Genomic DNA, 27855 nt, shown 5'->3' on the forward strand with positions numbered 1-27855 from the left:
CCCCCTTACTCAGTGATCAGTTGGCTGGTCGGTATGCAAATGCCATTGCTGACGCACTGGTCTGTCAAGCTAGACTGACGACGACGCCAGCACGACCAACAACCCCGTATCGCAGTAGTGTAAAGAGTGAACTTAGTGGGAACTGGCAGAGTGTGGTGGGGGACCAGGTGGTATGACATTCTATAAACTTAAGAACTTTAAAACTTATTGGACCTGATGCTAGCCATGGCGACATTCGCGATGTCCGTGCACCAGCGAAAATGTGCTTTTCATTCGGTGCCTGCACATAGAACCTATCGGCGAGGCAATTGAGCGACACAGACAGAAAACGCCGCACGATGGTGCCGCTCGCCGCTCATCGCCGTCGCCTCGACTTGTGCGGCCGAGCGAAAGCTTTACGCTCGGTGAATAGACGGCCCGAAAAACTGCGCTTGTGTACCTTATCATTATCGACAAAACCGAAACGAGCGACTGCATTTCATATCTTCACACTTTCTTACTAATCAGCAGGGAATTCTTGCTGGATGCTTGAATTTCGGCCAACGGTGGACCGCCGGCCCCTTTCGTGACGAGGCCTAGCGAGTACGCAGGATCCGTGTGTGCGATTTCGCAAGATTTAGCGCCTGAAAATAACTGTCGTGCGTAGTTTTGGCTACAGTGCCCTCAAAGAGACGGCTGCTTACATCGCAGGGCTTGAGTACAATAAGGGGGAAGTGCCGATATGTGACCCGGTCTGCACAGCATATGCTGAAGGCAGCCAGCAGCAGCCGTCTGCGTTAACTGTGGATAACAAATATGGTTGTTTTCATTAATTCAAGTAATGTCCGAACGTATTTTTGGCTAAAGCGGTTTAAAATCAAATACTGATGACATAAGAGGAAACATACAATTAGCGGGAAGCGCCGGTCCTACGCGAAGCGTTTCCCAAGCAGGCAATATAGCATCAGCTGCGCTTATTGCAGTGTTATCATAGTGTGTAAATGAGTAAAAGTACAATTTGTGAGCAATACTACGTAATATTTAAGATAAGGAGAGCCCAACTTGCGTTTTATGCGAAGCAAACGAGCAGTACTGTTTGCGCACAGCTATGTAAACAACCCGAACGCGGGGCTGCAGTTGTTGTGATTGTCGCATTCCTAGGCCACAATGCGCACGCACAGTAAACGTTCACTCGTTTATTTAGACAGCGGCGACCATTCATCGGTGTGGGCAGTAAAAGCATTCGAGTCGTGTAAGGTTTTGCAAGCGGCTTGGTTCCTGCAAACGGGTTCTAGGAGCCGAAGGGAATATATGTTCGGCTTTCAAATGCACACATGCAGCGGGGAAGTCGTCTCATTCGGGACTTTTCTCTGCTCCTTTCGTGCCTCAACGTTACTCTAGTGCCACCTTTTTTTTTAATTAATTAACTAAGAGTTTAATTATTGAGCCGATGAACAGCGGACAAGAAATTGGTAGCCAGCTACAAAACGCCGTGGCTTTCACAGCGCACATCGGCGAAGGCATGCACGGCACGTGCCGCTTTTCACATACAGGAGCACCTGACTGCTCAAAAGAAACCATACTCATAACATAAAAATAACATGTTTATGAGCATAAATAATAAAGCAGGGGGCCAATCGATTGCTGTTTCCTCAACAATCAGAAAAGGGGTGCCACAAGCAAGTCCGCTTTCTTAAGGATCACTCAGGGTGCGTACTAAGCTGATGGCTTCCGAAAAGAATACACTGAAAATGCATTTCATTTCGCATTTAATTAGTTTCTCTTGTACGTTTGTCGTTCTTTGTTCCCCTTACTCAATGCCCTTCTGGGCCCTGTAAGGTATTTTGAATAAATAAATAAAATCCTTTCTTAGCCTAAACATCTCTGTTATTATATTGTCACGAAATGCCCATTCCGAATTCTCTTCAACAACAAGCCTCACGCGATTAAGCCGTTGCTCTTGCACTTCGAAGAAAATTGCCAAAATCTGAACATACTGAATGAAATTAGAAGTATTGCCCAAGACACGAACCCCTACCACAATGGTACACAATGGTACACAGTGTGTGACATCACACTAACATGCTTTCGGAAAACCTGTACACCACTTGAGCATATAATATCTCGCACTGCAAGAAAAATGTAGAAATTATACTGCATTTTATACTGATGGGTCAAAAACTCATGCTCATGTTGGAAGTGCAGTAATACAAGGAAAAAATAAAAATGCAGTACGACTGCGCCCATGTGCTAGATTTTACCGCTTTGTGTTATGCCATTTGCATTGCGGTACAGAAAGTAACAAATGAAAACATCAAAAACAGCATCATTTATACAGATTCACTGAGCGTCCTTACTGCATTAAACTCCAAAAATGCCACGGAGCCACTGATAGGAAGTATCATACACAATGTAGTGAAGGTCACGACACAAAAACATGCTATAAAATTCTGCTTGGTTCCCAGTCACGTTGCCATTATGGACAATGGAAGATCAGACGTGTGCTACTCATGCCAGAACCATAGAAATAAAACATGCGAAATTGCCACCTAGGGATTACATGAAGTTAGTACGTAGCAAACTAAGAGCCAAATGTCAAGCTTCTTGGGAAAATGAAGGAAACAAGCTATATTCTTTAAAGCCCCTGTTAGAAGAATGGATATCATGCCGCCATAAAGAGCGTTTTATCGAAGTAATTTTATGTTGTTTATGCATAGGTCACAAACACATCACCCATAGTTTCTTATTAGCAAAAAAGGACAAACGTGTGTGTGACATGTGTGGTGATGAGCTCACAGTTAATCACATTTTAATTTCTTGTTCGCATCTAGAAGATCTTAGAAAAAGTTTTTACTGTATTTCACAATGAACACATTCCATTTCATTCCGCATTGCTTTTAGGCGAGCAAGCACTCGTCGATTTTTCTCGTTGGTAAGTTTCTGAAGGGAGCCAATGTTTTAATTCTAATATAATATCATAACATCTATACACTTAATATAACAGATCATCTATCCTTGTGGTTGGCACATGATAGCCACAGTTGCTTATGCGCCATAAAACCCCATATAACTAACTAATGTTACCTAAGTAGTGGAGTGTCACCGATACTGGAAATGATTCATGCTGTCACATTCTTGTCAGGTAATTTTTATTCGTGTTTCATATCCCAGATCTTCAACTAGTAGCATACCGCTAGTCTTGAGCAGAAAATACTGCCGTAGACATTTTGCATGCATGTGCCTGCCTGTCATTGGTGTCGTGTCATGCTAGTGTGCCCGGCCGCTGAGCTGCTGGGCCCAGCAGCTGCGACGCTGGTGGTCATGAGGCCCTAGAGGGAATCCAGATATAGTGCTGCGTCCCCAAGATTCAGACTTTTGTGTGCACGCGAGCAACTTGACATCTCTTTTGGCAGGTGCATTTTAGGGCTGAATGTGGCTTATGGTGCTCTTCTCGCAGTGCGCCCCCTCATGGAGCGGAGGACGCGCCGCAACGGCCGCCACCAGGAAAGGTGGGTGAAGGGGGCGTCTGTTGCCAGTCGCTGTTCGTGTCAAGCACGTGAGAGGGCGCCACCAGTGAGTTCACTGTAACCTCTTGCTGGTTCAGCTGTATGCTATAGACCATTTTATCAAGCGCACCACCGCCAGATGGATGGCATGTACGATGCAAGCGTCCCCTTTGAAACGAGGTGGTGGCTGCCACCATGCTCTGCTTTTTTTTCTTTATATTTCTTTAAGTAATCCATCAAACTTGATGGTGTCATCATTCAATTTGCCATTTTTTAAAAATACAGTTTTAAAAATCCTGCACTTGTAACCTTATGTCTCCTCCCTGCTTTTGAACCACCAATCTTCCATTCACGTTTTGCTAGCTTCTACCGCAAATTCATCCTCATGACCATTGTTATCTCTAAACCCTAGGGCCTCAAGGGGAGTGACTATGCCTGCATCGACATCCGGATGGATGCTGCTGCATTCTAGTATAAGATGTTCAATTGCTTCTGCAGATTTACTACACACTGCACGTATGCTATCTTGATCAAATTTCTTTTTGTAGCTTCACATTCTATGGCACCCTGGTCTAGCTTTAAGGAGTAGGGCACTGCCACTTGAGTTATAGAACGATTCCTTCCTGATGTGCCTTTTCTAATTTCTGTATAGTTTACACTCTGCTCCTTTTCCAGAATTAATCCAGTTTTTACCTTCTCCATTTTTTACCTGCCGCTTAAAGCTATTTATTTCTCCATCCTTGTTTCCGTCATGCTTACTGGCTAGTTTCCTAGTCTTTTTTCCGCCACTATGAGTCTTTTTCTGCCACTGCGCTTCCTGTATAAGCATTTAAACACCCAGCTGCCTACCTGTTATTGTCCAATTTCCTTGGGCATTCTTCATATAATATTTTACTCTGAACTTCCCGTGTGCTTCGAACGATGCCCAACCTATATCCCCTGTGCTGCCTCATTTGTGGTTTTGCCATGGGCATCTGGTGCTAATCTTCCAACAGCTTTCTGATTTATTTCTAGTCCCGACTGAACATCGCCCCTTAGGCAGACAACCGTGTTCCCAAAAGTAAGCCCTGGCATCATTATTCCTTTCCAAATACCTCTCAGCACTTCATACTTTTTTACCCTCTTAATGCTTTGTTTCATTATTGCAGCATCTCTTCGCCCCTTTCGCCCTAATGGTCTGTTCGCGGTTTTCCTTCGTTTACCCACACCCTAAGATATCTGTATCCTACTAGTCTGGGCATTTCATGGTCTTCTAAGCACCTGATCAATGGAGTCATTAAAAACATCAGACCTGACCTAAAAGCGCTAAAAGCGAAGCCCAAAGCTTCTCCTTCGTCTCCATAACGATTAACCAAAGTCTGCAATTCTTCCTGGCTATCAACTGATAGTACAGCATCGTCGACATGGGTTAAGAGAGAGCGAGAGACCGTTTCTTCTTTCAGAACCTTCTTGCAGTTAGGTGTTGCCCCTTACCACAGGCGCTAGTGCCAATTCATCCAAATCTTCACTTACGTTCACAACGGATAGTGTATAGAGTTGGGGCTTCAGCGGAGGTTTTTCAGTTAGCCAGGATGGAAGCGCTTTCCTTATCTTGAAGAAACTCTATGATTAGGGGGGACGCAGTGGGGGGAGCCGACCTCAAAAAATGTGACATAACTGCCTGTTCTGAATTCTTTCCTTCCTCCATGGGAAAATCGAATATGTCCAGTAAAATCATAGTTTCGTACTGCACACTAGAGGGAAAGCTGACGGCTCTTCACTTGTTGGTATAATAGCTTTATGACTTCATCTACCGAGGCGTGTCGGGAAGGCAGCACACCTGATTGACACCTAGCGGCTTGTTGACTGCTACGGATTAAACCTTTGTGTTTGTTCAGTTTCGTTTTCATCACTGTAGTTTTTGCTGATGTTTTGTGTGCTTTGTGGTTGTGTAGTGCAGCTACGCACGCAGTTCATTTGACATCCGAAGGTGCTGGAGCACAGTGCCTAGTGCCTGCTAGCTAAATTCCGTTTGCCCCCCTCACTGGGAGCCATTTATGCAGCAAGCTCTGTTTTGCTCAGCGGGAAGCTGTGCTATCTGTGCTTTGAAATGTGAAAGAAGGAAACAAGTTGTTTTTTGTGAACAGAGAACGCAACAGTCTTCTGCCGTGACCACTCTGCACATTTCTCGTAGAAGTCTAGGAGACACTTTAAAAGCACAAAGTACTTCGCCAAGTGCAACTCGCCGAGGATTGCGCTTGGTTCATTTCGAAGATTGGCGGTGGCCGCGCATTGCATGCAGGAACGACTTCCACCTTCATGAATTAATTCACTCAAATACCTGCGTGTTGCACTTGTCAGCATGAACACGGCCGTCACTTGTGGTAGGAGAGGTTTCGCTTCCTAATTCATGTTTTTCTTGGCAAAATCTGTAAACATAGCGCCAGGACATGCCGAGAGCCGGCACTTATTGCGCACAAACTAATTTCTCATAGAAAAGGGGGGGGGGGGGGGGGGTAAGTTTCTCGCAGCACGAACATTGCTTATGGGCGGACATAGGGCGCATCCCGCAATAGCAGACTACACCAATGAAACATTTCTGTTTTTCACAATGCGAAAACAGAAGCTTCTAAAGTGTATTTTAAGAACTAAAAATGTCTTGCAAGAACATTTGCTCTAAATAGTGTGCCTGCCAAACGCAAAAAAGTATTTTTACGGTTCGCTATATTTGGCGGTTCGCTATAGAAAGCCCTCTCTCGCATGGGCAAATTCAATGGTCGTTTACACCTATCTGCTTTCCTGCTAATTTACTGTGATGTACAGTTACCACATTTGATTACAGAGCATACTGATTGCAGAACAACGCTTTTTTGCTACATTTAATTTGCGAAAATTTGTATTTCTGCAGTCGTAGTAGTGTTTTAAGGGCGGTTCACATGCAAGCGAATTGGCGAACAGAGCGAACAGCGGCGCGGCGCTGCGAAGCGGTTCGCGAGCTTTCGTTTCACATGCATGGCCGCTGCGCGTTTCCCACCGCTGCGAAAACCAATGTTGCTGGCAAAATATATGCGCCTGCAACCGGTTTTGGTGGCCGGCAAACACAAAAAAAAGCGTAATATAAAAGCATTATTTTGTCATTTATTTTCACAGTTTATTTAAATAAATATAATTATTGCGTTTTAAACATTAAACAGCACTTTATACAATTTATTTTTTAAACAAAAGTTCGTACGTACGGCGTACAAACTGGCCAGGCAACGCCGGGCCGTCATTAGTTGAGATGCGGTGCTGCCGCGTCGCCGCCGCGAAAATTTCCAACTTGCCCGAACCTCGCCGCTCCAGCTGCTGGAGCTTCCTCCGCCGCGTGAGAGAGGGTGTACTCGCCACGGCGGCAGAGTTCGCGAGCGGTTCGCTTGCATGTGAAACAGGCTTTAGGGCCAAACCAAGTACGCCGTGCTGTCTTCTTGGCATTCCCACAGTGTATGCAGTGCCTTTTAAGAAACTCGCATAGACGGTGGTGCCAGCTTTCTCTCTAGGTAATATTTAGAAACTCTATGCAGTAAAGTCATAGAGTTTCTTACTATTACCTAGAGGGAAAGCAGGTGCCTCATCTATGGGAGTTTGCATGGAGCTTCATCGAGACCACCTGAGCCATCATGGGTGCTCTAAGCGTCATTGGACGGAGAGCTACCGACTGCAGAACCACAACTTTTGGCCAACAAATAATGCAAAAATAAACGTTTGATGATTAAGAATGCCCTAACATTCAATATCCTGTCTATAAATTGCAACAAACGAACAGAAAAGCATGTGAATGCGAAGTTTGCCCTAAATAAGAGGCGGCTTGCTCTCCTATTAGCCAAGTATTGCACACCACAGAAACCAGTATGTCATGCTTAACAGGCGCACTTAAAAAAAGAAATAGGTATTTCAGAAAACAGAAACCTTTTATTGGCGTCGTGTGCTGTTGCATTTTTGCTACTATGGCTTTTGTGCACTACGTTCGCACCAAAGTCGTCTGCGCCATAGAGTTTCTTACTATTAACTAGAGGGAAAGCTGGCGGTGCTGCACCTCAGCCGTCATTAACGCTCAAAGCATCATGGGCCGGTAAGCTACTTGGTGCAGGACAGTCGAATTTTTTTCGGGAACACAGAGTGAGATGTGTCATTCCGTCCAGGGTGCGCCCGCAGACGTCTTTGGCACGAACGTAGTGCGTAAAAGCCATAGTAGTGAAAATGCAATAGCACACGACACAAATAAATTGTTTCGGTTTTCTGAAATGGCATTAAAAAACTTCTTAAGGTGTTTAAGCAACCACTAGAAAGTGATGCGACATGCGTGACTCTACCACGAGCCACATTTATATCCTTCTCGTTCGAGAAATAAAAGCACTAAACGTGAACACTAGCGGCATCAACAGTCAAAGCTCACACCGTCCTCCTCAATACGGCGGAATTTTTATTAGCCTAAGATTTACGTTACTCTTGTATATTCAATATTTTTCAGCACACTGACGCTCCGCTACATGTAGATTTGACCTAGCACTTACATTTTGTGGAAATACTGTTTATGACGCTGTTCTTTTGCAACCGAGCGAGGTAAAGATTGTGGTAATTTAGGTAAAGATGTCGTTTTACGACTGAGCGAGAGTGGCTGCGAAAATGCTGGGAAATTTTCTTTAATGCATGTTATGCATTTCTTTAGCAGGTTTCAGACAGAAAATTTTAAGCTCGGCTCCTCGGAGTAGTGCAGACACAGCGGCTTTATTCCCTGGTCATTACAAATTTCATGGCTGCTTGAAAGAGAAGAATTTTATTTTATAGCTTTTTCGTAAACTTTATTGACTAGTGCAGAAGTGAGCCTGGTCAAGGGTTTGGCTTAAAATTTTTTGGCCATTGCTGGTTGATCAAGTGGCGAAAAGATAATATTTTCTTGATCATTCATCTGTGCTAATCCCTAGAATGCATTTAAGCACTGGTTCAGATGTCTGCGCTAAATCAATATTCAGCACTGTAAAGTGCGATCAGAAATGATGTAGTCATTCCGTGACTGAGTGAACCTCATGGAAACTTTTCCTTTTATCTTATAAACTACGCAGTTAAAAAAACTGATGTTCTGAAAACATCAGTGTAGTATATCATAACAATTTCACCTTGCGACAAGTCAAAGCTCACTCTAGAAGGCACCTTTTCTGTGACTCGCTCCTCAGGTGGCATTTTATCGCGGAATCGTGGTAGAGTTGCACGCACTTGCGACGGTCAAATGCCTTAATCGCTCTAAAGATTAACACCCCCTAGACAGACGATGGTATAACGCCGTTGAATCTACCACACTAGAGCTCTGGAGCACACGGGAGCGACTGCCTTGTACACTACGAAAATCAACTTGTTTTCTATTTTGCGCCACGTCAGAAGCACAAGAGCACAAATGGGGAAGTGTGTACTGTGCGTTGTCAGTGCACGTTAAAGAACCCCAGGTGGTCGAAATTTCCGGAGCCCTTCACTACGGCATCCCTCATAGCCTGAGTCGCTTTGGGATGTTAAACCCTCACAAATCAAATCAAAATCAAACAAATGTGGAAGCCTTTCCCTGTCCTCATTCTGCCTTCACTTTTCATTTTCTGTTATTACGTGACAGCGTATACAGCTCCTTGGGTCAAAAAGCCGTCAGCGTCGTAGTAGTAGTAGTTGTAGTAGTTGTTGTAGCTATGGGCACCGTGCGTCCGTCGGAAATATCCCTTCCCTTACGGGCGCAGTGTTCGGGTGTCGGAACCCACGGAGATATGTGAGACAGGTGTCATTTCCTTTCCTTAAAACGAATTTTAATTTTATTTTCCTTCTCTTGGTGTGGTTCGGTGTCCACCCAGATATGTGAGACAAGCCTCATTTCCTGTCCTTAAATTATCCAACGGCCAAGGTGTGGCGCAGAATGAACAATGGTGTTCCGTGGGCCTCTTGGCTAGGCTGCAACATGCTGTCGCATCCCACTCTTAAAGACGAAGCTTAAGCACCTCCATTCTTTTTTTTCCGTACTTTTCGTTTGTTATTTTATTTGTTTTGTTTGTTTATGTTTGTTTATTTTTACTTTTTGTTTTTAATTTCTGGTTTGTTTCATTACATATACGTTGGTTAAGAACTGTTGCATAATCAACTTTTACATTTTTGTTTTATTTACCACACAACTTACTTCCGCCGCCTGCAACATCCGTCCGTGCCACTCATGAGCCAAGAAAGGCTTTTGCCTTAAATGTAACTGTTCAGCCGCGACGGCGGCGCTGCGGTCCCCATTGCTGGCCGCTTCTCCTCGGCTACAGTGCCCCGGCTGCGAATATAAACTGGGTGACGTGAGCCCGCGCTCTCTCCCTCTTTCCTCGGATGATAAGAAGTACGCCGGTAGTATGTTGAGTGCTGTCAGACTGAGCAAGGGCACAGGCTTACGTCTGCCAGTTTACACTCGCAGCAGCCGGGAAGCGCTAGGGTGCCTCGATGGGCAGGCAGGCGGACATCAAGGCACCCTAGCCAGCGCCTGATAGCAGCGCCGTCGCTAGGCTGCAAGCCTGCTCGGTTATTATGAATACTACATACAGAGTTCACTTACGCAAAAGTGAGAAGTGTATGTAGCCTATGCGCTTGTCGTTTGAAACTCTTATAGTTACACATATGCGACATACACCGCACGTACATTCCCTTAGTTTTGAAAGTAGCGCCAAACTTAGCCGCCACACTCTGTCTCACTTCCTCTTTTTCTGAATGATTATTGGCCCCTCCTGCCATCACCCGGGAAACGCGCACGTTTTCTCGTGTTTTCTTTTTTCGTCAGCGCCTTGCGCAGGCCACCTGCTTCTGCTGCTGATCGCACTGACAATTACAACTCCACTTTTAGTGCCGGTTGTGGTGCATTTCAGTGCACAAGCCGGAGTGGAAATGGCGTCGTGCTGTTCGCGATTGGTTGGGGAAAAAGTGACAACAGCAGTAGAAAAATTACTGGTGGTTTAGCTCTGGTTAACCCTGGCCGGAAGTGAAAAGCTGCATTTCCCTGGCGACGTTTGTGGTCAAGCGACTGGCGGTTTCCATAGATAGCCATACTGACACACACACACACACACACACAGTAATTTGTTAAACATCTTGCTTTCTTCGAAACGGCATTAAAGGCGCTCACACAAGGCAGTATATAATTAATACAGCTTCGGTGATATTTACAACTGTATTATTGCTCGTTGTATGCGGAGATATGGAACCAAATCCGGTTCCAAACGATGCGATGCCCAAACCCTGCAGATAATGTCAGAAAGCCAAATTGAAAGAGAAATTGGTTTTTTTGGGAAAGAAAATGGCGCAATGTGAGACATTTCTTTTTCTTAAAACCAACTTTCATTTTCCTTTGCTTATGGCACAGTTCAGGCAGATATGTGAGACAGGCATAATTTCCTTTCCTTAAAACCAATCTTAATTTCATTTTCCTTCCCTTACGGGTGCGGTTCCATTCCTTTCCTTGTTTGACTTCTAGCTACATTCAAGGTCAAACTTGCGGCCCCGCTGATGACTCGAAAAGCTGCTGTAGTGAAGCTTTTCGCTTCAGAGAGTGGATTCACAATATCGCCCTTAAGGACTTCGATCCGACTAAGCACACTGTCCTCGGCGAAGTACTGTTCATTTGGTGGTACCTAAACTAGTGCGCATTGTTGAAATTTCTTGCGAGATCATCAGGAAGCTGATAATCTTGCTTAATTGGCTGACCATTGTGCGTCGTTTCACATGCTAATTTTTCCATTTGATGGCATAGCTCTGTGTGTTCTATTCGCGTCTCTTGGCGTGCGGATTACGCCTAGTATAGCCGCTTTAATTTCTGAATCTCGGTGTGAGTTTCCGCGAAAAACATTTGCATCACAGACGTTAATTTTTTGCTAGTAAATATTAAGCAGACTTAAGTGCAATCCTGTAATTTTGGCAAAAATGGTACTTTTTGTTATTCTTGAGTGACTTGTGGTAAACCACTTTATTGTTGCTGCGCTCAGTTTTTATGCTGCAGTGCAACCAGAAAATGAACAAAAGCACAAGTGCTGACTGATTTTCTGGTTTTGCTGCCGTCGTTCCTTGTGAGCCATATACCAACTATAGCCCGAATCACCACTCTGCATCAATTGTCCGGCGACCGACAAACTTTATTGTGCGTGATATGCAACGTTTGCCACGGGACAAACAGGATCAAGCGAGTGGAGCTGTCAAACGGAGTTCATGGTGAAATATCGCATGTGCAGTTGACAACGTTCGATTTATGTTTAAAATCGGCAGTCTTAGCAAACTGAGGTCGCAGTGCCACCATCCTCTCTGATCGGACTGCAACCGTTGCAGTTCGCCCGGCATGCTCCTCACCACGACAGGCGGCCCCGTCAGCACCACAGTTGCGTTGGCCCATTCACATGCAAGCGAATGAGCAAACTGAGTGGTGCTGCATTGCAGCGAAAATTTTCAACTTGTTGGAACCTCACCGTTATTGCCGCGGTGCGGTGGCTCAGTGGTTGGGGCGCTCGGCTACTGATCCGGAGTACCTCACCGTTATTGCCGCGTCGCGGTGGCTCAGTGGTTGGGGCGCTCGGCTACTGATCCGAGTACCCGGGTTCGAACCCGACCGCGTTTCGATGGGGGCGAAACGCTTCCCCCAAAAAGGCACCCGTGTGCTGTGCGATATGTAAATGCACGTTAAGGTTCCCCGGTGGTCGAAATTATCCCAGAGAGGTGCACCTCTTTTTTCTTTTCTTCTTTCACTCCCTCCTTTATCCTTTCCCTTATGGCGCGGTTCAGGTGTTTGCGGAGATAGGAGAGGGTAACTGCGCCATTTCCTTTCCCCAAAAATCAATTTTCAGTTTTTTTCGCGGCGGCAGGAATCACTAGTGTTTTTGCTTAACATTGAAATATCCTGAGGGCACATTGAGGATGTATTTTGAGATTGTTTATCCTGAGGATGTCCTCAAATGACCCAAAAATGTACTAAAAAGGTCTCCAGACATCCTCGGAATAGCCTCAGAAGAGCAATTTCTAATGTTTTAAGTACATTCTGAGGAGGTTATACCTGCTCAAGCTGCATGGAAAAAAACGTGAAAAATTAGTGAAAACCTTTTATTTGGTAAACTCCTCAGTTGCTTCGCTGCTGTTTGCCTCCATCCCAGTGCGCTGTGCTGGCCTCTTTACCTCTCTTCTGAACTGCTGCCTTCTGTGGTGCCTACAGAAATATAAATAGACAATCAGTAGTTGAATATGTGTAATTCAGTTCAAACACTTAGTTATTTGTGCTACTAGTGCAATAAGGAGCTGCTAATATGACTTTCGGTATCAGAACGCAAGTTACGACTTACACTGCAACTCTGCTCTTTAACTTGAGCAGCTGCCATAAAAGTTAATCACTGCAGCATGTATTCCTGCTTCTAGACCGAAGTGGCGGTACTGTCCTTCCAAAATTTTGGAAAGGTCACAGCTTTGTAGCAGCGCTTTCGCCGATGACGCAAGTGAAGAAAAGCACATGTGGCTGCAGAGCACTTTCAGAAGCGACGTGACAGCGGCCCACGTTTGAAGCTTGTTCCTTCGTCATCCGCTTCACAGTCAGCCTGAGGGTAATGGTTGCGAATCAGTGCTTGCATCTGCAAAAACCGATGATTTCCGAGGTTAAACGTCTTTACTTTTGAGGCCACAGCTCAGCACGTTCTCACGTTTGGTCACACACAAATCACGCTCACTCACTCACTTTTCTGAGATGTATCCGTGAGTTGCATGCAGCAACGCACCCGTGCGTCAGTGTTGCAGATGCAGACTTTGGCTTGGCTTGAATGTAAACACGGTAATGATGATGATTATGCTGCAGTCGTCATGCGATGTTATAAGGCAGTAATTATTGTGGAATGATTGACTTTGTGAGAAAATTTTTTTATTGCCAAAAGGAAAAAAAATTACTGAAATTAGCCTACCGAGCTATACACAGACGCACCTGGATTCAAGCGTTGCTTGTGCCCCTTTGCCAAAGGAAAAGCTGACATCATGCCAAACTATTGCGCCAAACTGATCAAAACAGGTAAAATTACGTCAATCTTCTCCACATTCGAATTAGGTGGCAGGCATAACCATACTTAAATGTCTGTTACAGCCTACTTATGACTGTCACTCGTTCCTTGTGTCCCGAAGTTTGCAGTAAATGGACTAAAAAAAATGGATGTCGCAACGCAGTCTTCCATGGTGTACTTGTTGGGTGAAGTTTTCGAGCCGTGGCTCGTTTCTCTCCTGCTTACAAAACACGAGCAGCACACGCGTCGAGATGGAGGCCGATCGACGTCCTCTGTCTTAGACTACCTTTTATCGGTCAATCTGGATTGGCGTGAATGAAATGATCGAACATTGAATTTAATTATGACGCAAAAATTAGTTGGTGGTATAATTAACATACGCACATATGGCGACTTCGGCGCAAACGGCACATTGCATCTGCCAGAGTGCCGTCTTCGACGAAAAGCAGCTTGTGGAAGAAAGCCCGCTCCGCGTACTCTCGTGAAGTCCATTTGTGAAAATCTCACCCGCAGTTGCGCAGGATTGGCAGCAAGGTTTTTGATCTCAATTCGAAGACATCCCCGTGGGGGGGGGGGGGCATCTGCTTCATGTAGATGTTGGTGAGTCGCGACACCATGGGTTCCTGAGCATCCGCAGAGACATCCCCGCAGGGGGATGATGGCGAACAGTACGTCACCACGTACCCGAGCACCCGCGCTTAGCCGTGCGTGGCATCGCCATGTCCGGGGAAAAGGGGTCCTGGTGGTTGAGCCAATGCCGAGCGTTTGGACCTCCAAGGCTCCTCGGTGGAGGCAACAACACACTTTGGCCCCAGCTTCCTGTAGACGGCACCTTCGGCCTGACCCGACTGAGGGAAATCGGCAGTCGCCCTTTTGTATCCTCCTGTCCATCTTTCACTTTCTTATCTCTTTCTTGCAGCTCTGCTGTCTCCTCCTCCCTTCTTGGTTTTTCCTTTTTCCTGCTGGCGAGGATTAACCTTGTGTGGTCAACTACCCTGAGTTGTGTCATATTTGGCTATATTTGGGGTGTACAGCAGGACTTGCTTTCAAGTTCCTGTCCTGTTCTCTCGTTGGGCTTCATGGTGGGTGGCTGGCACCGTGGCTGAAAAACTTAATTTTTTTTATGGCTCCCCCATATCCAAACATCATTGCACCCTGAAAAACAGTGCGGAATAAAGCAGCAGACTTTTTCTTGAAAAAGAAAAGTAACTTAAAGAAAAGTTGCTTTTCCAAAATATCATGTCATCCATAGCGAAGTAGAAGATAAGCAAACAACAGTACACTCCCTCTTCCTTCTGTCAAAGTGCTTGACAGAAACCTTTGGCATTGGCTACAGGGTATCAAAAATGGCCAGCGGTGACTTACTGCTCGAACTGCACGACAGTGTCTGATGCTCTAAACTCTCAAACCTTGCGTCCAAAATGCTCGAAGGGCTCAGCGACGAAGACGTCATAGCTGTTCACCGAACCAAGATCTGGAAGGACAATAAGGAAATAGACACCAAACACTTGATCCTCACGTTCAACACCAGCACATTGCACGACACAATCGAAGTGGGATATTTAGAAGTTAATGTAAAACCATATATACCCAACCCTCGCAGATGATTCAGTTGTCAAAGGTTCGGCCACGGCTCACAGAGTTGCCATGGTCGTAAAACTTGCACAAAATGTGCTTCAAAGGATCACCATTCTGATGAATGTGACGCAGCCCCGCGCTGCGCAAACTGTGAAGGAGACCACGCTGCATACTCCAGGGCGTGTCCGTCCTGGAAGAAAGAAAGAGCGATAATTACCATAAAGACCAAGGAAAACATTTCATTTAAGGAAGTGAAGAGGCATTTTACGCTTACCAACACATTCTCCTTCACAGCAAAACCCAACTTCACTGATGTGGTGCGCAGGGGCATAGCACCACACAGCACTCCGGCACCTGCTGAGGCTACTTTCACCGAGCCTATGGCAGGGCCATCCACGCCCCAAGCAGGAACAGCGAAAGCTGCCCTGCCATTGGCAAAGCAGAGAGTGCCGGCCCATGAGTCGGCATCCCGCAGGAGTTCCCCCCGCCAGGAGAGGCCTGAAAATCAGACATCCGCGGCTTCGCGGTTGAGGTGATGGGTGGAATTACCAGGTCCTCCCGCTTTGCAGTGGCGGAACAGCTCTGTTGAGCTAAAAAGGGACAGAGCCCTCATAATGGGCCCAGAATGTAATAAACCTCTTATCATCCCTACCCCAAAACATAAACAGGCTTTTTTAGTTCAGTGGAACTGTAGAGGACAGTTATGAAATTACAGTGGCAGAACACATATTTTATGGTCAGTGTTGCCTGTAGCTTTATGTTTTCAGGAAAGCAATCTTGGCCCGCAACATGTGACTGTCCTAAAACATTATAAAACTTTTAGACGCGATCGCAAGCAGGCAAACAGACTCTCGGGAGCCGTTGTGATTGTCGTTCAAAGCGGTGTCCCTGCTCAAGAAATCAAACTCAGAACAAAACTTGAAGCCATTGCGGTGAGTATCGTCAGATATAAAACAATAACAATCTGTTCTGTATATACTTGTCCACATGTTACATTAACAGTCCATGATCTACAAGAACTCAGGGATGAACATTATGGGGGTTATCTTTGTAATAACGCTCAAAGGACTAGAAGCAGTAGTCGCTCTCTAGCACCAGCGTGCCAGCCCTAGCAGTTAGAGCTGCGACCCCCCAACCCGCGGTGCGGTAAGTCGCTGCCACGGTGGATTCGGGCCAGAGGGGACAAACATCAGTATTCTGATGCCGGCATCAGTATCACCAGCTCCAGCTTTTTGCGGCTGTCAAAGGCACGGTAGTTGTGGTAGCATGGTAGTTCGCCGTCGTTGTGGCTTTCATGTGCTGTCGCCGAGCGTTGCAGTTTTAGCACGGTAACGCAAGCACCTTAATAGCTACACGGCTGAGAGTTTGCTGTCAAACATGGCAAGTGTGCGGCGGACAGGAAATTCGACGTGGCCGAGAAGTGCGTCCGACGATGGTGCAACCAAAAGGATGCACTGAGTAACACAAGCTGTAAATAGCGCGCTTTTCGAGGCAAGCCGTGCAAGTTTCCTGAACTGGAAGAAGAGCTGCTCTGCTAAGTGATGGAAGCGCGGAACGGCTACGCGTTGACAGCGGAAATGCTGCTCCACATGTTGTGGGATGAGCATGCACCAGAGCACAGCACCAGCTCAGAGTCAGAATACTCCGCGAGTGACAATTGAACATAGAATAAATGCCGCTCATTCCCTGATTGTTGTGTGTTTACTTAAAAAAAAAAAATTTTTTTTCACACATTGTGTGTATGGGCCACACCCCAAAAATTGGCCCTCATATCTTGAAAAACAAGTTCAGCCCTTACACGCGTTTATACGGTACTGCTCCCCCAACCTCTGAGAAAATGAATGGTTTAGATTTGTCTTTTAGTTCACCTTGTATTTTTAACGATTTTAAATGTGGTGTCATTGACAACCCATATGGCAGCGATCACCTCCCTGTACTAATCAGTTTAACATCTCCACCGGAAATCACCCAAACAAAACCGCGCCGTTGGAAGCTTCATTTAGCAGACTGGCAACTTTTTAGAGCAGAAGCCACATTAGAGAAATTGTTTTAGAAAATCTGAGCATTGACCAAATAAATGAAAAGTTCACGAATTGCATCATAACTGCCGTACACTTAGCCATTTCTCATTCTCAAAAAGTGATGCAACAAAACCACAAAGTGTGGTGGACAGCAAACTGCAAGGAAGGAAAAAAAACCTACAAAATATAGCTGGGGGTAAATTTCGTGTGTACCCGACACAAGAGAACATCGTACATCTTAAAGAGGCAAGAGCAAAATATTGAATGGGAAAAATACCTAAGGAGTGGAAAAGAGCCATTATAGTGCCATTCCTGAAACATGCAAAAACCACCAACCTCCCCTGAAAGCTACAGGCCAATAGCACTTACAAGCTGTCTCGCCAAATCATTTGAAAGTGTCCTGAATATAAGACTAATATACTTCTCCTTGAGTACTGCGCACTTGATATCCATCAATGTAGTTTTAAAAAGTCATGTTCAACAACAGACCATTTAGTTCGCCTCGAAAATACTATCCGAGAAGCTTTCGTACACAAACAGCACTCACTGTTTTGCCGTCTTCTTCGATATAGATGAAGCATATGATACAACCTGAAGGATTGGAATCCTCCGCAACCTAGGGGACGTGTTGAACTGCCTATATGACTTCCTTTCCAGCCTTTCTTTTCATGTACGCCTAGGCTCAACCCTGTCAAGGAACTTCATTCAGGAAAATGGAGTATCTCAGGGATGTATATTGATCACTACCTTATTTATTATAAAATGAATTGCTTAAGTAAAATAATCCCAAAGTTCATCCTCTATTCAGTCTATGTTGATGGTCTTCAAATAGCCTACCATTAGGAATTGACGCCAGCCGGTATTAGGATTGACGCCAGCCTGTCTCGAGGTTTGCCACCAAGACCGCATTTCTCGCCTGGTGTCTGCAGGATCCATTTACCGCGCACGCCCAGTCGTGGCGTGAGACAAGCGGGGAGCAGGGTTCTGCAAAAATCCCTTTAAGGAGTTGACGCCGCCACCAACCAAGTGGTTTTTCGGCGGTCTTCAGATCTTTTAAATCACATCTTTTAAAAAACATGCAGTTTTTAATGAATGGAAGCCAAGTGCTAGGGGTAAAGCTTGTTTTATCTCAGTTCAACGCCTAAATATTTTTCTGTGATAGGGCATTTGTAGGACATTTGAGAAATTTTCATCCTCAAGTTGTCCAGCGAAATACAAACTAAGGATATCTTCGTGAGGGCGTTTGGTCGTGATGCACTACAAAAGTACTCAGAATATCCTGTTCGGAATGAGGACGTTCTGACCATTTGAGGACGTCCTTAGGACGATTTGTGTTGTCTGGGAGTTTAGTCTAAGTGCACGCCCCTGCAGAAATGTTTAATTATGAAACCAAATTATGAAACTATCTTGAAAAGGGTATTAAATAGTTTGTAGAAAAGTTGTAAAACGAAGTCAGGGTTAGTAACTGCTGCACTTGCTACCTTTTTTTAAGAGTGCAGTTAGTGTACTTAGCGTATGACGGTGTGAAACGCGAAAGCCATGCATGCACGCTGAGGACAGGCAACCCACCGTTCGCGATGTGGCTAGGCTCATTGCATTGTGCTTTCATCCCTTTGTTGGTGCAGGCGGCAGGAGGATTCATGGCCATCCACGATGAACAATGAGCAGCCGAACCAGGAGCTGGTCAAGTGTGTCGTGGTGGGCGACACCGCGGTGGGCAAGACACGGCTCATCTGCGCCCGTGCCTGCGACACCCGCGTCACGCTCTCTCAGCTGCTCACCACCCACATCCCCACCGTGTGGGCCATCGACCAGTACCGCATCTACAGGGAGGTCTTGCAGCGCTCCCTGGAAGTGGTGGACAGCGTCAGCGTGTCACTGAGGCTGTGGGACACCTTCGGTGACCATGACAAGGACCGCCGGTTCGCCTATGGAAGGCAAGTGCCCGCTTTGCAGAACACTGGTTGGGACGATGCTTCATTGAGATGAGCTTGGTCTTGAAGTGGAGGCCAGATCAGAGCACTGTTTTTATTCTGAGGTCTTTTGCACATGGAATTTCATCAAGGCACAAAGATAAAAGCAAGTGTTCATTGCACAATTGTGAAAAAGCCTCGGCATTTGTGCATGGGGCAGCTTATGGGGATTGGGCCTTTTGAGCAGTATTGTGTATGTTACAGAAAATAAGTAATCGATTAGGATTACAACTACTCCACCTGAAATGTAATTGATCACAGTTGTGAACCACAGCCCCAGAAAAGTAATTGATTACTGTTATCTTCCAACTTTTTTTTTCATATGACACAAATGAAGTACTGCAGCTTTGTTTTGTCTCACTTTACCAATTTTCAAGACAAGTTGCCACTAATTTTTCCCTCATTTCCTTGTGAAGGTATTATAACATATACTCTATCAGTATACTTTCTAGCAGCTCCGCTCAAACTGCCTCCTTTGTCATATGCGCACTACGCTTCCGTGGAACACAGATGGACACTCGCGATAGGAATCGTTTATTATTAGGGCGCGAAGGAATCCGTGAGACATGCGCTTTGAGCATCGCCTTGTATTGGTGCTCAGAATGTCTGCAGCGTGTATGGTGGCTGCTTTGATGCGGTTTCTGGCTATTTCTTCTTTCGCTGTTGACAAATTCGTCGGTGGTGTAGCTACTGGTTGTGGAATGTCTGCTCCACTCCTTTGCCATGTGTATCTGCGTGCAGTGTTGTCGTCTTTTGCTGGGTTATGATCATGTGCTTATGGAGGAATAGTGGGATGAACATGCACCTGGTCTACGTGACACCTGACCGGTTCAGCTGCTGTCTGTATGGTGACCATTCATGGCCCTGCTGTAGACGTAATGGCTCCAGGCCGCCATTTTTCCTCTGTGCCAAAGTGGTGTGTGTACACTGCAGTTCCAGGAAGAGGTGGTGGCCGTAACCTGTAAGGATGGGTGGGAAGCATGTATCTAGATGAGACCGGATATGATAATCAAGGAGCGTTTCTGAAGGAGACTTGCCCTAGCTGTCCTTTTGTAATCAAAGGGGCCCTGCGAGGTAGATAAAGCATGAGGTCTTTGTATGCAGAATAAGAACGCCTGATCGCCCAAAGAGGTCGCTGAAATCGTAATATTTAATATTTTAACCTTCGCCAGAAATGCTCGTTTCGAGCCGATGGTGTCGTAACACAGTGGCGATTTTTGACAGCAGAAATGAGGTCTAACATGTGTTGCAGCGCGAACCACAAGAAGGGACGACGACAGACAGAGTGAAAAGAGCGCTGACTTCCAACTATTTATTTTCCTGATAGGCCACGCATTTATACACATTTGAACCTTCAGAAGGAAAGGGCAGGCAAAGCAATCAGCATGAAAGGCATAGGAGATTAGGACAATCACCATCTATTCAGAAACTTCAGCTCTTTCTTGGTTAGAACAACTGATGGCATGCTTACACACCTGTCCTCTGCACGAGCAATACTTGCCGCCTCTATTATCTCCCTAACACACTGGGTGGTTTTGCCGTTTTTCCGCATGACCTCTTCCGAAAGAAAGCCTCCGAAGCTATCGAGAGCAATTTTAATAGAATGAACGAATTAAAACTAAAGAAAGCTAAGGCCGTGGCAAAAAAACTGTGCAAGCGGTTAGGATTGCAAACACTCGTCAAGCAAATTCAGGACAAGAAGAAACCTTGTTTAGACATGTTCTTTTCCGCAAAAACACATAAGGATGGCTGCCCACTTCGTGTGATTATTTCAGAAAAGGAAACGTGGCAGAAATGTTTAGCTCTTTTTCTGCAGGATAAGTTGGCCATGCTAACAATTGAAGACCCATTCCTTGTTAGGAACTCCAAACAGGTTGTTGAATACTTGCGGCAGCATAAGACTGCAAATGTATCTGCCTTTTCCATAGACGTAAAAGACCTTTTTTACTCTGCCGCATGATGCTCTGCTATCATGTGTTGAACAGGCCATTGATAGGATGGGTGCCGTTTCGTTCCAGAACAGTTGTGGTTTACATGTTAGTGGCTTTCTAGAATTGCTTGATGTGTATCTGCGATCTACGTTTGCCACCTGGGACAAAGGTTTTTACCTGCAAAAACGCGGAATATGCATTGGATCATGTATTGCCCCGGTCCTTAGCGACTTGTTTTTAGCCATGCATGACAGAATGATTGAAAGATGTCTCGAAGGTACAAGTGTTGTCCAAGTCTTTAGATTTGTAGATGACTTTTTAATCATAACTGACAACACCAATGCGGATTTTCATGTAACAGCCGAAGACGTGCTTGACACATTCAAGCGAAACTTAGCACCTTTAGTTTTGACGCATGAACTGCCCAGCAACAATTCCATTAGATTTTTGGAACTAAGACTAAAGTTTTGCAATGACCATGTTTGTTGGGGGTATGAACCACGGGGGAAAAAAGGTTTATTACCCGCTGTGTCTGCCCACTCCAAGCTTGTGAAGCGCAGCGTTGTAAAGCACTGTTTTGTAAATGCCCTGACTAAGTCCTGCGACCATATGATAAAGAAAGTCTAGCCCTGCAAAATAGACGCCTGTCTGACGCAGGGTACCCGGAGGCCCTTGTGGTTTCTGTGGCCGAGGGCTTGCTCCAGAAAATGAAAAACGTCCGGCAATCTGAAAAGAATGCCGTGACAGGCCCGGATGCACGCAAAAAAGTGGCAGTCATTCCGTATATCCACCAGACTTCCCACAACTTGAAGAAAATTGGAAAGCGCGTAGGCGTTAATGTTGTGTTTTCGGCCCCACTCAAACTATCAGTTCTGTGCAAGAAGACTAACCCGTGCTACAGCAAAAAGGAAAAATCGTGCATGATTAGACACCAGAATCAGTTTGTCACTTGCGACGATGGTGTCGTATATCGCGTTCCGTTGTCCTGCGGACGCGAATACATTGGACAAACCGGCAGGTGCATAAATACCAGATTGAAAGAACACAACAAGAATGTAAATGATGGTGACCAGGGCCATCTTAGCACGCACTGTCGTAATTGTGGCAATGAGTCTGCACGTCGCCGCAGAAAACCTTGCGCGCCTGCGTTCCAAAAAAGCACAATCGTTGCTCGACACAATGATCAGTGTGTTAGGGAGATAATAAAGGCGGCAAGTATTGCTCGTGCAGAGGACAGGTGTGTAAGCATGCCATCAGTTGTTCTAACCAAGAAAGAGCTGAAGTTTCTGGATAGATGGTGATTGTCCTAATCTCCTATGCCTTTCATGCTGATTGCTTTGCCTGCCCTTTCCTGCTGAAGGTTCAAATGTGTATAAATGCGTGGCCTATCAGGAAAATAAATAATTGGAAGTCAGCGCTCTTTTCACTCTGTCTGTCGTCGTCCCTTCTTGTGGTTCGCGCTGCAACACATGTTAGATATGAACCAACTAGCCCGCCAAGCAACCATTCGAGAAATGAGGTGGTATTCAGATTGGGCACTGAATATTTTTTGAATATTGTTCCTTTATGCTCGTGAAATGGATCCAAAATGTTGTCTTTGAGTACTGTAAGCTTTTCGCATGCCACAAAAAATCGAAAAAAGCAATGAAAGTGAACAAAACTAACAAAAATAATGCTAGGGGCGACACTTTCCATTCCGATTCAACACCAAGAAGACAACGAAAAAAAAAAAAGCCAGTCGACACATCTTGCCCAAGAATGTAGGGAGAAAGGCCAGACAGGAGACCAGAGGCAAGGTTGGGAGGGGGGACACGGCCTTCCAGTCCTACCAACAAAGAAACATCGGGGAGCTTTGTTTGTTGAGTTAAAGGGACTGTGCAACAAATTAACTGAGGTTACGTAAAGCAGACAAGAGATAGGCGTTCCATGAATCGTCACCCCAATGCAAAATTTTTGAGCTAGATTCAATAACAACGAAGATATAGACGATTAAAAATTATGTTCCTCCTCTCCCCCCTCATCTCGTACACGCGGGGCCCAAAAAAAAAAAAAAAACAGCTCTTGGACTGGGCCCCGCCCATGAATACGTCATCTGCTGACGTTTGGTTTGTGACTTTTGGTTGTCGCACCCAGCGCCCCAGCAGCAGCGTCGGCAGTGTCTCTCCGATCACTCTCGCCTTCCTGGATTGCTGCGTGCGTCGGATTCCTTTGCTTGTCGTCTGTTGTAGTTTTAAGGGCCTGTCACACTAGGCCAATAGTCGGCCGATTCGGTCTGTCAAAACCATGTGGTCGTGATGTCTGGCTCTTGTGCCGACTAAAACAGTCGGCCGACTGTAAGTGCTGGCACCAGGTCTCCCACGAGACGGCGTTTGGCCGGTGGTCCACCAACTCCCACGTCACGCTAGCGAGACAACGTGCAAGACTTCCCGCCAACTTGGCCCTCTCTCTTTCTGACTTCTTTTGTCATAACTCTTTTAAATAGATCTCTATATTATAAAACAAACTCCTTAACAATCGTGATTATGAACCTAGATTGAGTGCCGCCCAGTACTGAGTGACACTGATTGTTGGGTCAGAAAGACATTGCTTGAAAAATAAATCCAGGCGCTCGCAGGTAAACAAGGGAGCGATTATTTAAGGCTAAAAAATTAAATTAAAAGCAAAAAAATGCTCAACCATGCGGACTTGAACTTGGGACCTCCAGACTGAGAACTTACTACTATTCCCACGACGCCACGGAGGACAGAGATATTTGCTGCTTTCCGAAGTGCACATCTCATGTGTGGCACTCGCGACGGGAGTAAAGCAGGCGACACATGTGCGAGAACTTGGCCGGTGCGCTGCACCAGTTGCCGCTTGCGAACTGCAGCCCCACTGCAAGCAGGGACTCTCGGAGCGGCAAGCTTTGCCACTGCGCAGTTGTGACTGACTGCTGCTTGGCTTGGTGTTGAAGATCGTGCCAAAAAGACATAATAGATAGCCATACTGTCAGAAAGACCGCCTGATAAGCATGCCTGCCCAAATAGTGAGCTTTCGGCAACGGCGCTGCCTGGTTGCCCTGATTGTCGCTAGGCCTGTAGCTTCTTTCGCGTCGACGGCGCTCCGCACGCCACTTCGGATGTCGCCTGTGCTATAATAAAAGGTACACCCTTAATATCACTTTGCTGCCAACAGCATCATCTCACAATACAGTGAAGATATGGTCAGTTTCCGCGACGCTTTCGGCAGGGGAGCTAGCAGACAGCTGCGGGCGCCAGGCGAGCCGGACAGCAACGGCGGGCTAGCGGCAGCTGCGGGCGATTCCGGCAGGATGTTAGCTCGTATCACACTTGTTACTTCTACTGGGAATTCGATATGGATCAACAATCCTCAAGAATGATATATATTTCACATTTCTCTATACCAACGTTTATGATTTACGCCAAAAAACATCTTAAGCTCATTTTTATGACCACGGCCGATGGGATCCAGGCTAGTCGGCCTGCGAGCTGGCTCGCTACTTCACGTTCGCACCAGAAAAGACAAAACAGCCATGCTATCAGAAAGGCTGCCTGCTATATTCGAGCAGTGATAGCATGCCTGAGCATCAGCCGAGCTTCCGGCAACGCCGCCTGCGGGAGCGCCGAACTGCGCTTCTTCCCGGCTGCCCTTGTCGTCTGGCTAGTTTTGCATCGATGCCATAGATGAGGGCGCTTCGGAACTAGCCAGAGCCGTAATAAAGGAACTGCTCTAGTCACTTTGCCTTTACTGCAAGTTCGTCCCGTAGTAAGGTAAAATTGTGCTTGATTTCCGTGACGCCTTCAGCAGTGGATCTAGCAGACACCAGGAGAGCTGCACCAAGCAGCAGCAGCAGCTGTTGGATGAAATTTCAGAAATGATACATTTTTCACATTCATATATGCCAGAGCTTCTTATGAGCATAAATCGAGCTCGTGTTTGGTGAATGCTTTTGCTCGGCGGCCGATCTTGCGAAGACCTGGTTGGCAGACTGGTTTTGTCTCCGTCGCCGCTCTCAAGCCATGTCACACTGCGAAGACATGTGGTTGTCACTCGCGCTGGTGTCGTAGTCGGCCTAGTGTGACAGCTCGGTCTGCCACAGACAAGGTCTGCTGACTGGGTTGGCCGATCTCCGGTGCCTTCGTCGGGTCAGCGTCGGCAGTGTGTCGTGCTAGTGTGACAGGGCCTTTAAGCAGTAATGGACCTGGAGCAAGGCGTATTCATCTCGGGCGGACAAAAAAGGCACTGCGAGTGGCTGCAGAACTCTCGACAGAAAGAGGCGGCAGAGGTAAATTGAAACCATACGCGTGAAGGCAATGACCTGGCTCACGCTTGCCCGAGCGGCTCGCACGCTGGTGCAAGCAGACTTTCGCGGCTACCCGAAGTGTGCCCGTGACGACGTGGCTGCCGTGGCTCCAGCGAATGACAGCATGTGGTGGCCTGCTGAAGTCTATTTTCACTATTTTAATTCCAAAATTGGTCACTACGAGAACACCAATCGGCCCGCGAATTTTAAAAAATACTGTTTTTAAAACTTTATAATATATCACCGGCTCAGTTCCGAAGACTCATACTTAGTGTGGATGCTTCTTAGCATTATTTCTAAGTATTCAAAACAGTTACAAGCGACCTTTAATTCATTGCATAGTCCCTTTAAGCAGCAACTCGATGAACACTTCCTCGGCGTACGAGGGAAGAGTGACTCTAGAGTGGCTGCGCACCGCGACGTATGTCGGAAGAAGCCTGCATCTTCATGCTCCTCCTGGGCTAGCTCACTCCCCCTCTCGAGCTAACGCAAAGAATTTCAAGCCACGAAAGAATAAGGTTGGAGGTAGGGGTGCTGAAAGGACAACTTAAACTCTGAAGAAACGTTGTGGGAATCTGAAAGAGCTTCAAGCCATGAATAAAAACCAGAGCACGCTTCCGACGCGAGCGCCAGCGCCCGTGCGCAGGCGCGGTATCTGCCATGAACTGGTATCTGCGCCTATCTCGCATGCAAACCGGCTCCAGCATATGCCCCAGTGTGTAGGCACTTCGCCCGTATGCCTAGGATGTGTCCATCGAGTTAGCCCTTAAGTCACACCGGCACTGTCTGCGCAAGGTGGTGTTGGTATATGGCGCATACAAGGTGGGGGGGACTAATGGGGAGGAGCCGGCTCACTGCGGTTCCTGCCACCGCGGCGCTACGGTCAATGGCTGAGCTATTGGAGCAAGCGTCGTCTACTAGCACCCATTGTTTCGCTTGCGCAGGGGCTTCCGAGTTCGCTGGTGGAATGTTTGTTCAGTGACCCTCTTCGAAAATTAGGCATTATTTCAGTAAGGCACACTTGTTTTATCGCATGGATAAGAGTTTGAGTCGAGTTAGCTTCATTTTTTTTTGGTAGCACTGCATACATTGCGCACCTGCTCCTGCTAGCGCACACAGCAAAGAGATGCATCTGCACGCGGCGTTCACCGTGCTGACATCTGCAACAAGAGTGCCCTTAAACTAGTGTGCATATGGTGCTAATTTAGGCGTGTTGCGATGTAGTGAAAGGCACTTGCTCGTCATCGCTTGTCATCTGTTGTGTCAGGCCACCGTAGCCCCGTGCACACGTGTCCCGGCGACCTTCAATTCTTTTAAGTGCGCTCAGGGCCCCGTTCTTCTGGTTTATGTTGATGCTCATGATGCAACATTCCTCAATGTACTGCTTCATGATATACTCATAACTGCAGCACTGGGCAACATACCATCGTTTTAATGCGAAAATTTCTAATGAAAGGTCGCATCCCGTATGAGGGAAAGCAATCGCCAAAAATAAGTGACACAATGGAAACTATTGAGAATATTAAAAGTATGATATTAAGGCTATTAAAATTGAAAGGAAGCACTTGAATTTATTACCAATTTATACTATGGGCCTATTGAGAGGTAAACTCCTGTGAGCGCTGTTTTTTATTCTTGAGGCGGTGGCTGCTCCAGCCTTGCTCTGGGCCCGGGCGACCTAACACCACTATAGACGCTCTCTTGGCATGAACTTTTTTTTTGGCATCTTATTTTTGCATAAAAATAAAAATACATGTGTGTTACCGAATAAAAATGAACCAATGAACCAAGCAGCCTCTTTTATCTATTTCATAAGAATGAATATGCACTTCCAGAAGATCAGGTTCCGGTTCTAAAAGCGGCATTAAAGTGATTCGACTTTGCGAGATTTTCTCATTCTGATGAAGTCGCAGGGTGGGAAGCATCATTTTCGGTAATAGTCGCAAGATAAGCGCTCTCAAAATAAAAGATACTGGCTGCCTGCTGCTATAAACTTTGTCCACCCTCTCCGGCGATCACCGCTTTTTAAAGGGAAACGACAGGTGGCTAGGCAGGATTTTTTTCTTCAGTGCGCCTTGTGTATCTCCATGACGTCACCATTGATGTCTACGCTTTTAGGCTAAGTACTTAGATTGTTGGAAACTTAATCACATATATTGTTTGTTCTCTCGAGCAGCTTCACAGTGCAGGGGTTGACCTGTTTTTCAGTTTTTGAAGAATAGAGGGTCACATAGTGAGCATTAAGCGGCCATTCTGACATATCCTCATCCACTAGTGCAACCGCGTATGAGCAGGCAGTCATATTTGTTGAATATCATATAGTCGGAGAGGATAAACAGTGCCGCACCGCTTAAACGCTCAGAAGTTCGATAAGAATAACACTCCCTGATCTCAGGAAATGGCTACATATGCATGAGTGTTAATGTTGTTCATAGCACCTTCCAAACTTCTCCTTGATGGCCATCAAACTGCGAAGGAGAACGGCTATCTGTTACTGAAAGCCATGAATGGAATGACATCTCGAGAAAAA

At 46.1% G+C, this 27855-nt stretch overlaps 1 protein-coding gene across 1 annotated transcript in view; it reads left to right on the forward strand.

Moving 5' to 3' along the window:
• Positions 1 to 27855, forward strand: part of RhoBTB (Rho-related BTB domain containing) — an 87037-nt gene that overhangs the window by 21807 nt on the left and 37375 nt on the right. Inside the window, 2 exon segments of the mRNA XM_077650903.1 lie at positions 3437 to 3488; positions 18744 to 19055. Of these exon segments, the coding sequence (XP_077507029.1) occupies positions 3448 to 3488; positions 18744 to 19055 (353 nt within the window). The 5' untranslated portion in view covers positions 3437 to 3447.

Source organism: Amblyomma americanum, chromosome 1 (assembly GCF_052857255.1).
Source record: "Amblyomma americanum isolate KBUSLIRL-KWMA chromosome 1, ASM5285725v1, whole genome shotgun sequence".
In the NCBI taxonomy this organism is placed as follows: domain Eukaryota; kingdom Metazoa; phylum Arthropoda; class Arachnida; order Ixodida; family Ixodidae; genus Amblyomma; species Amblyomma americanum.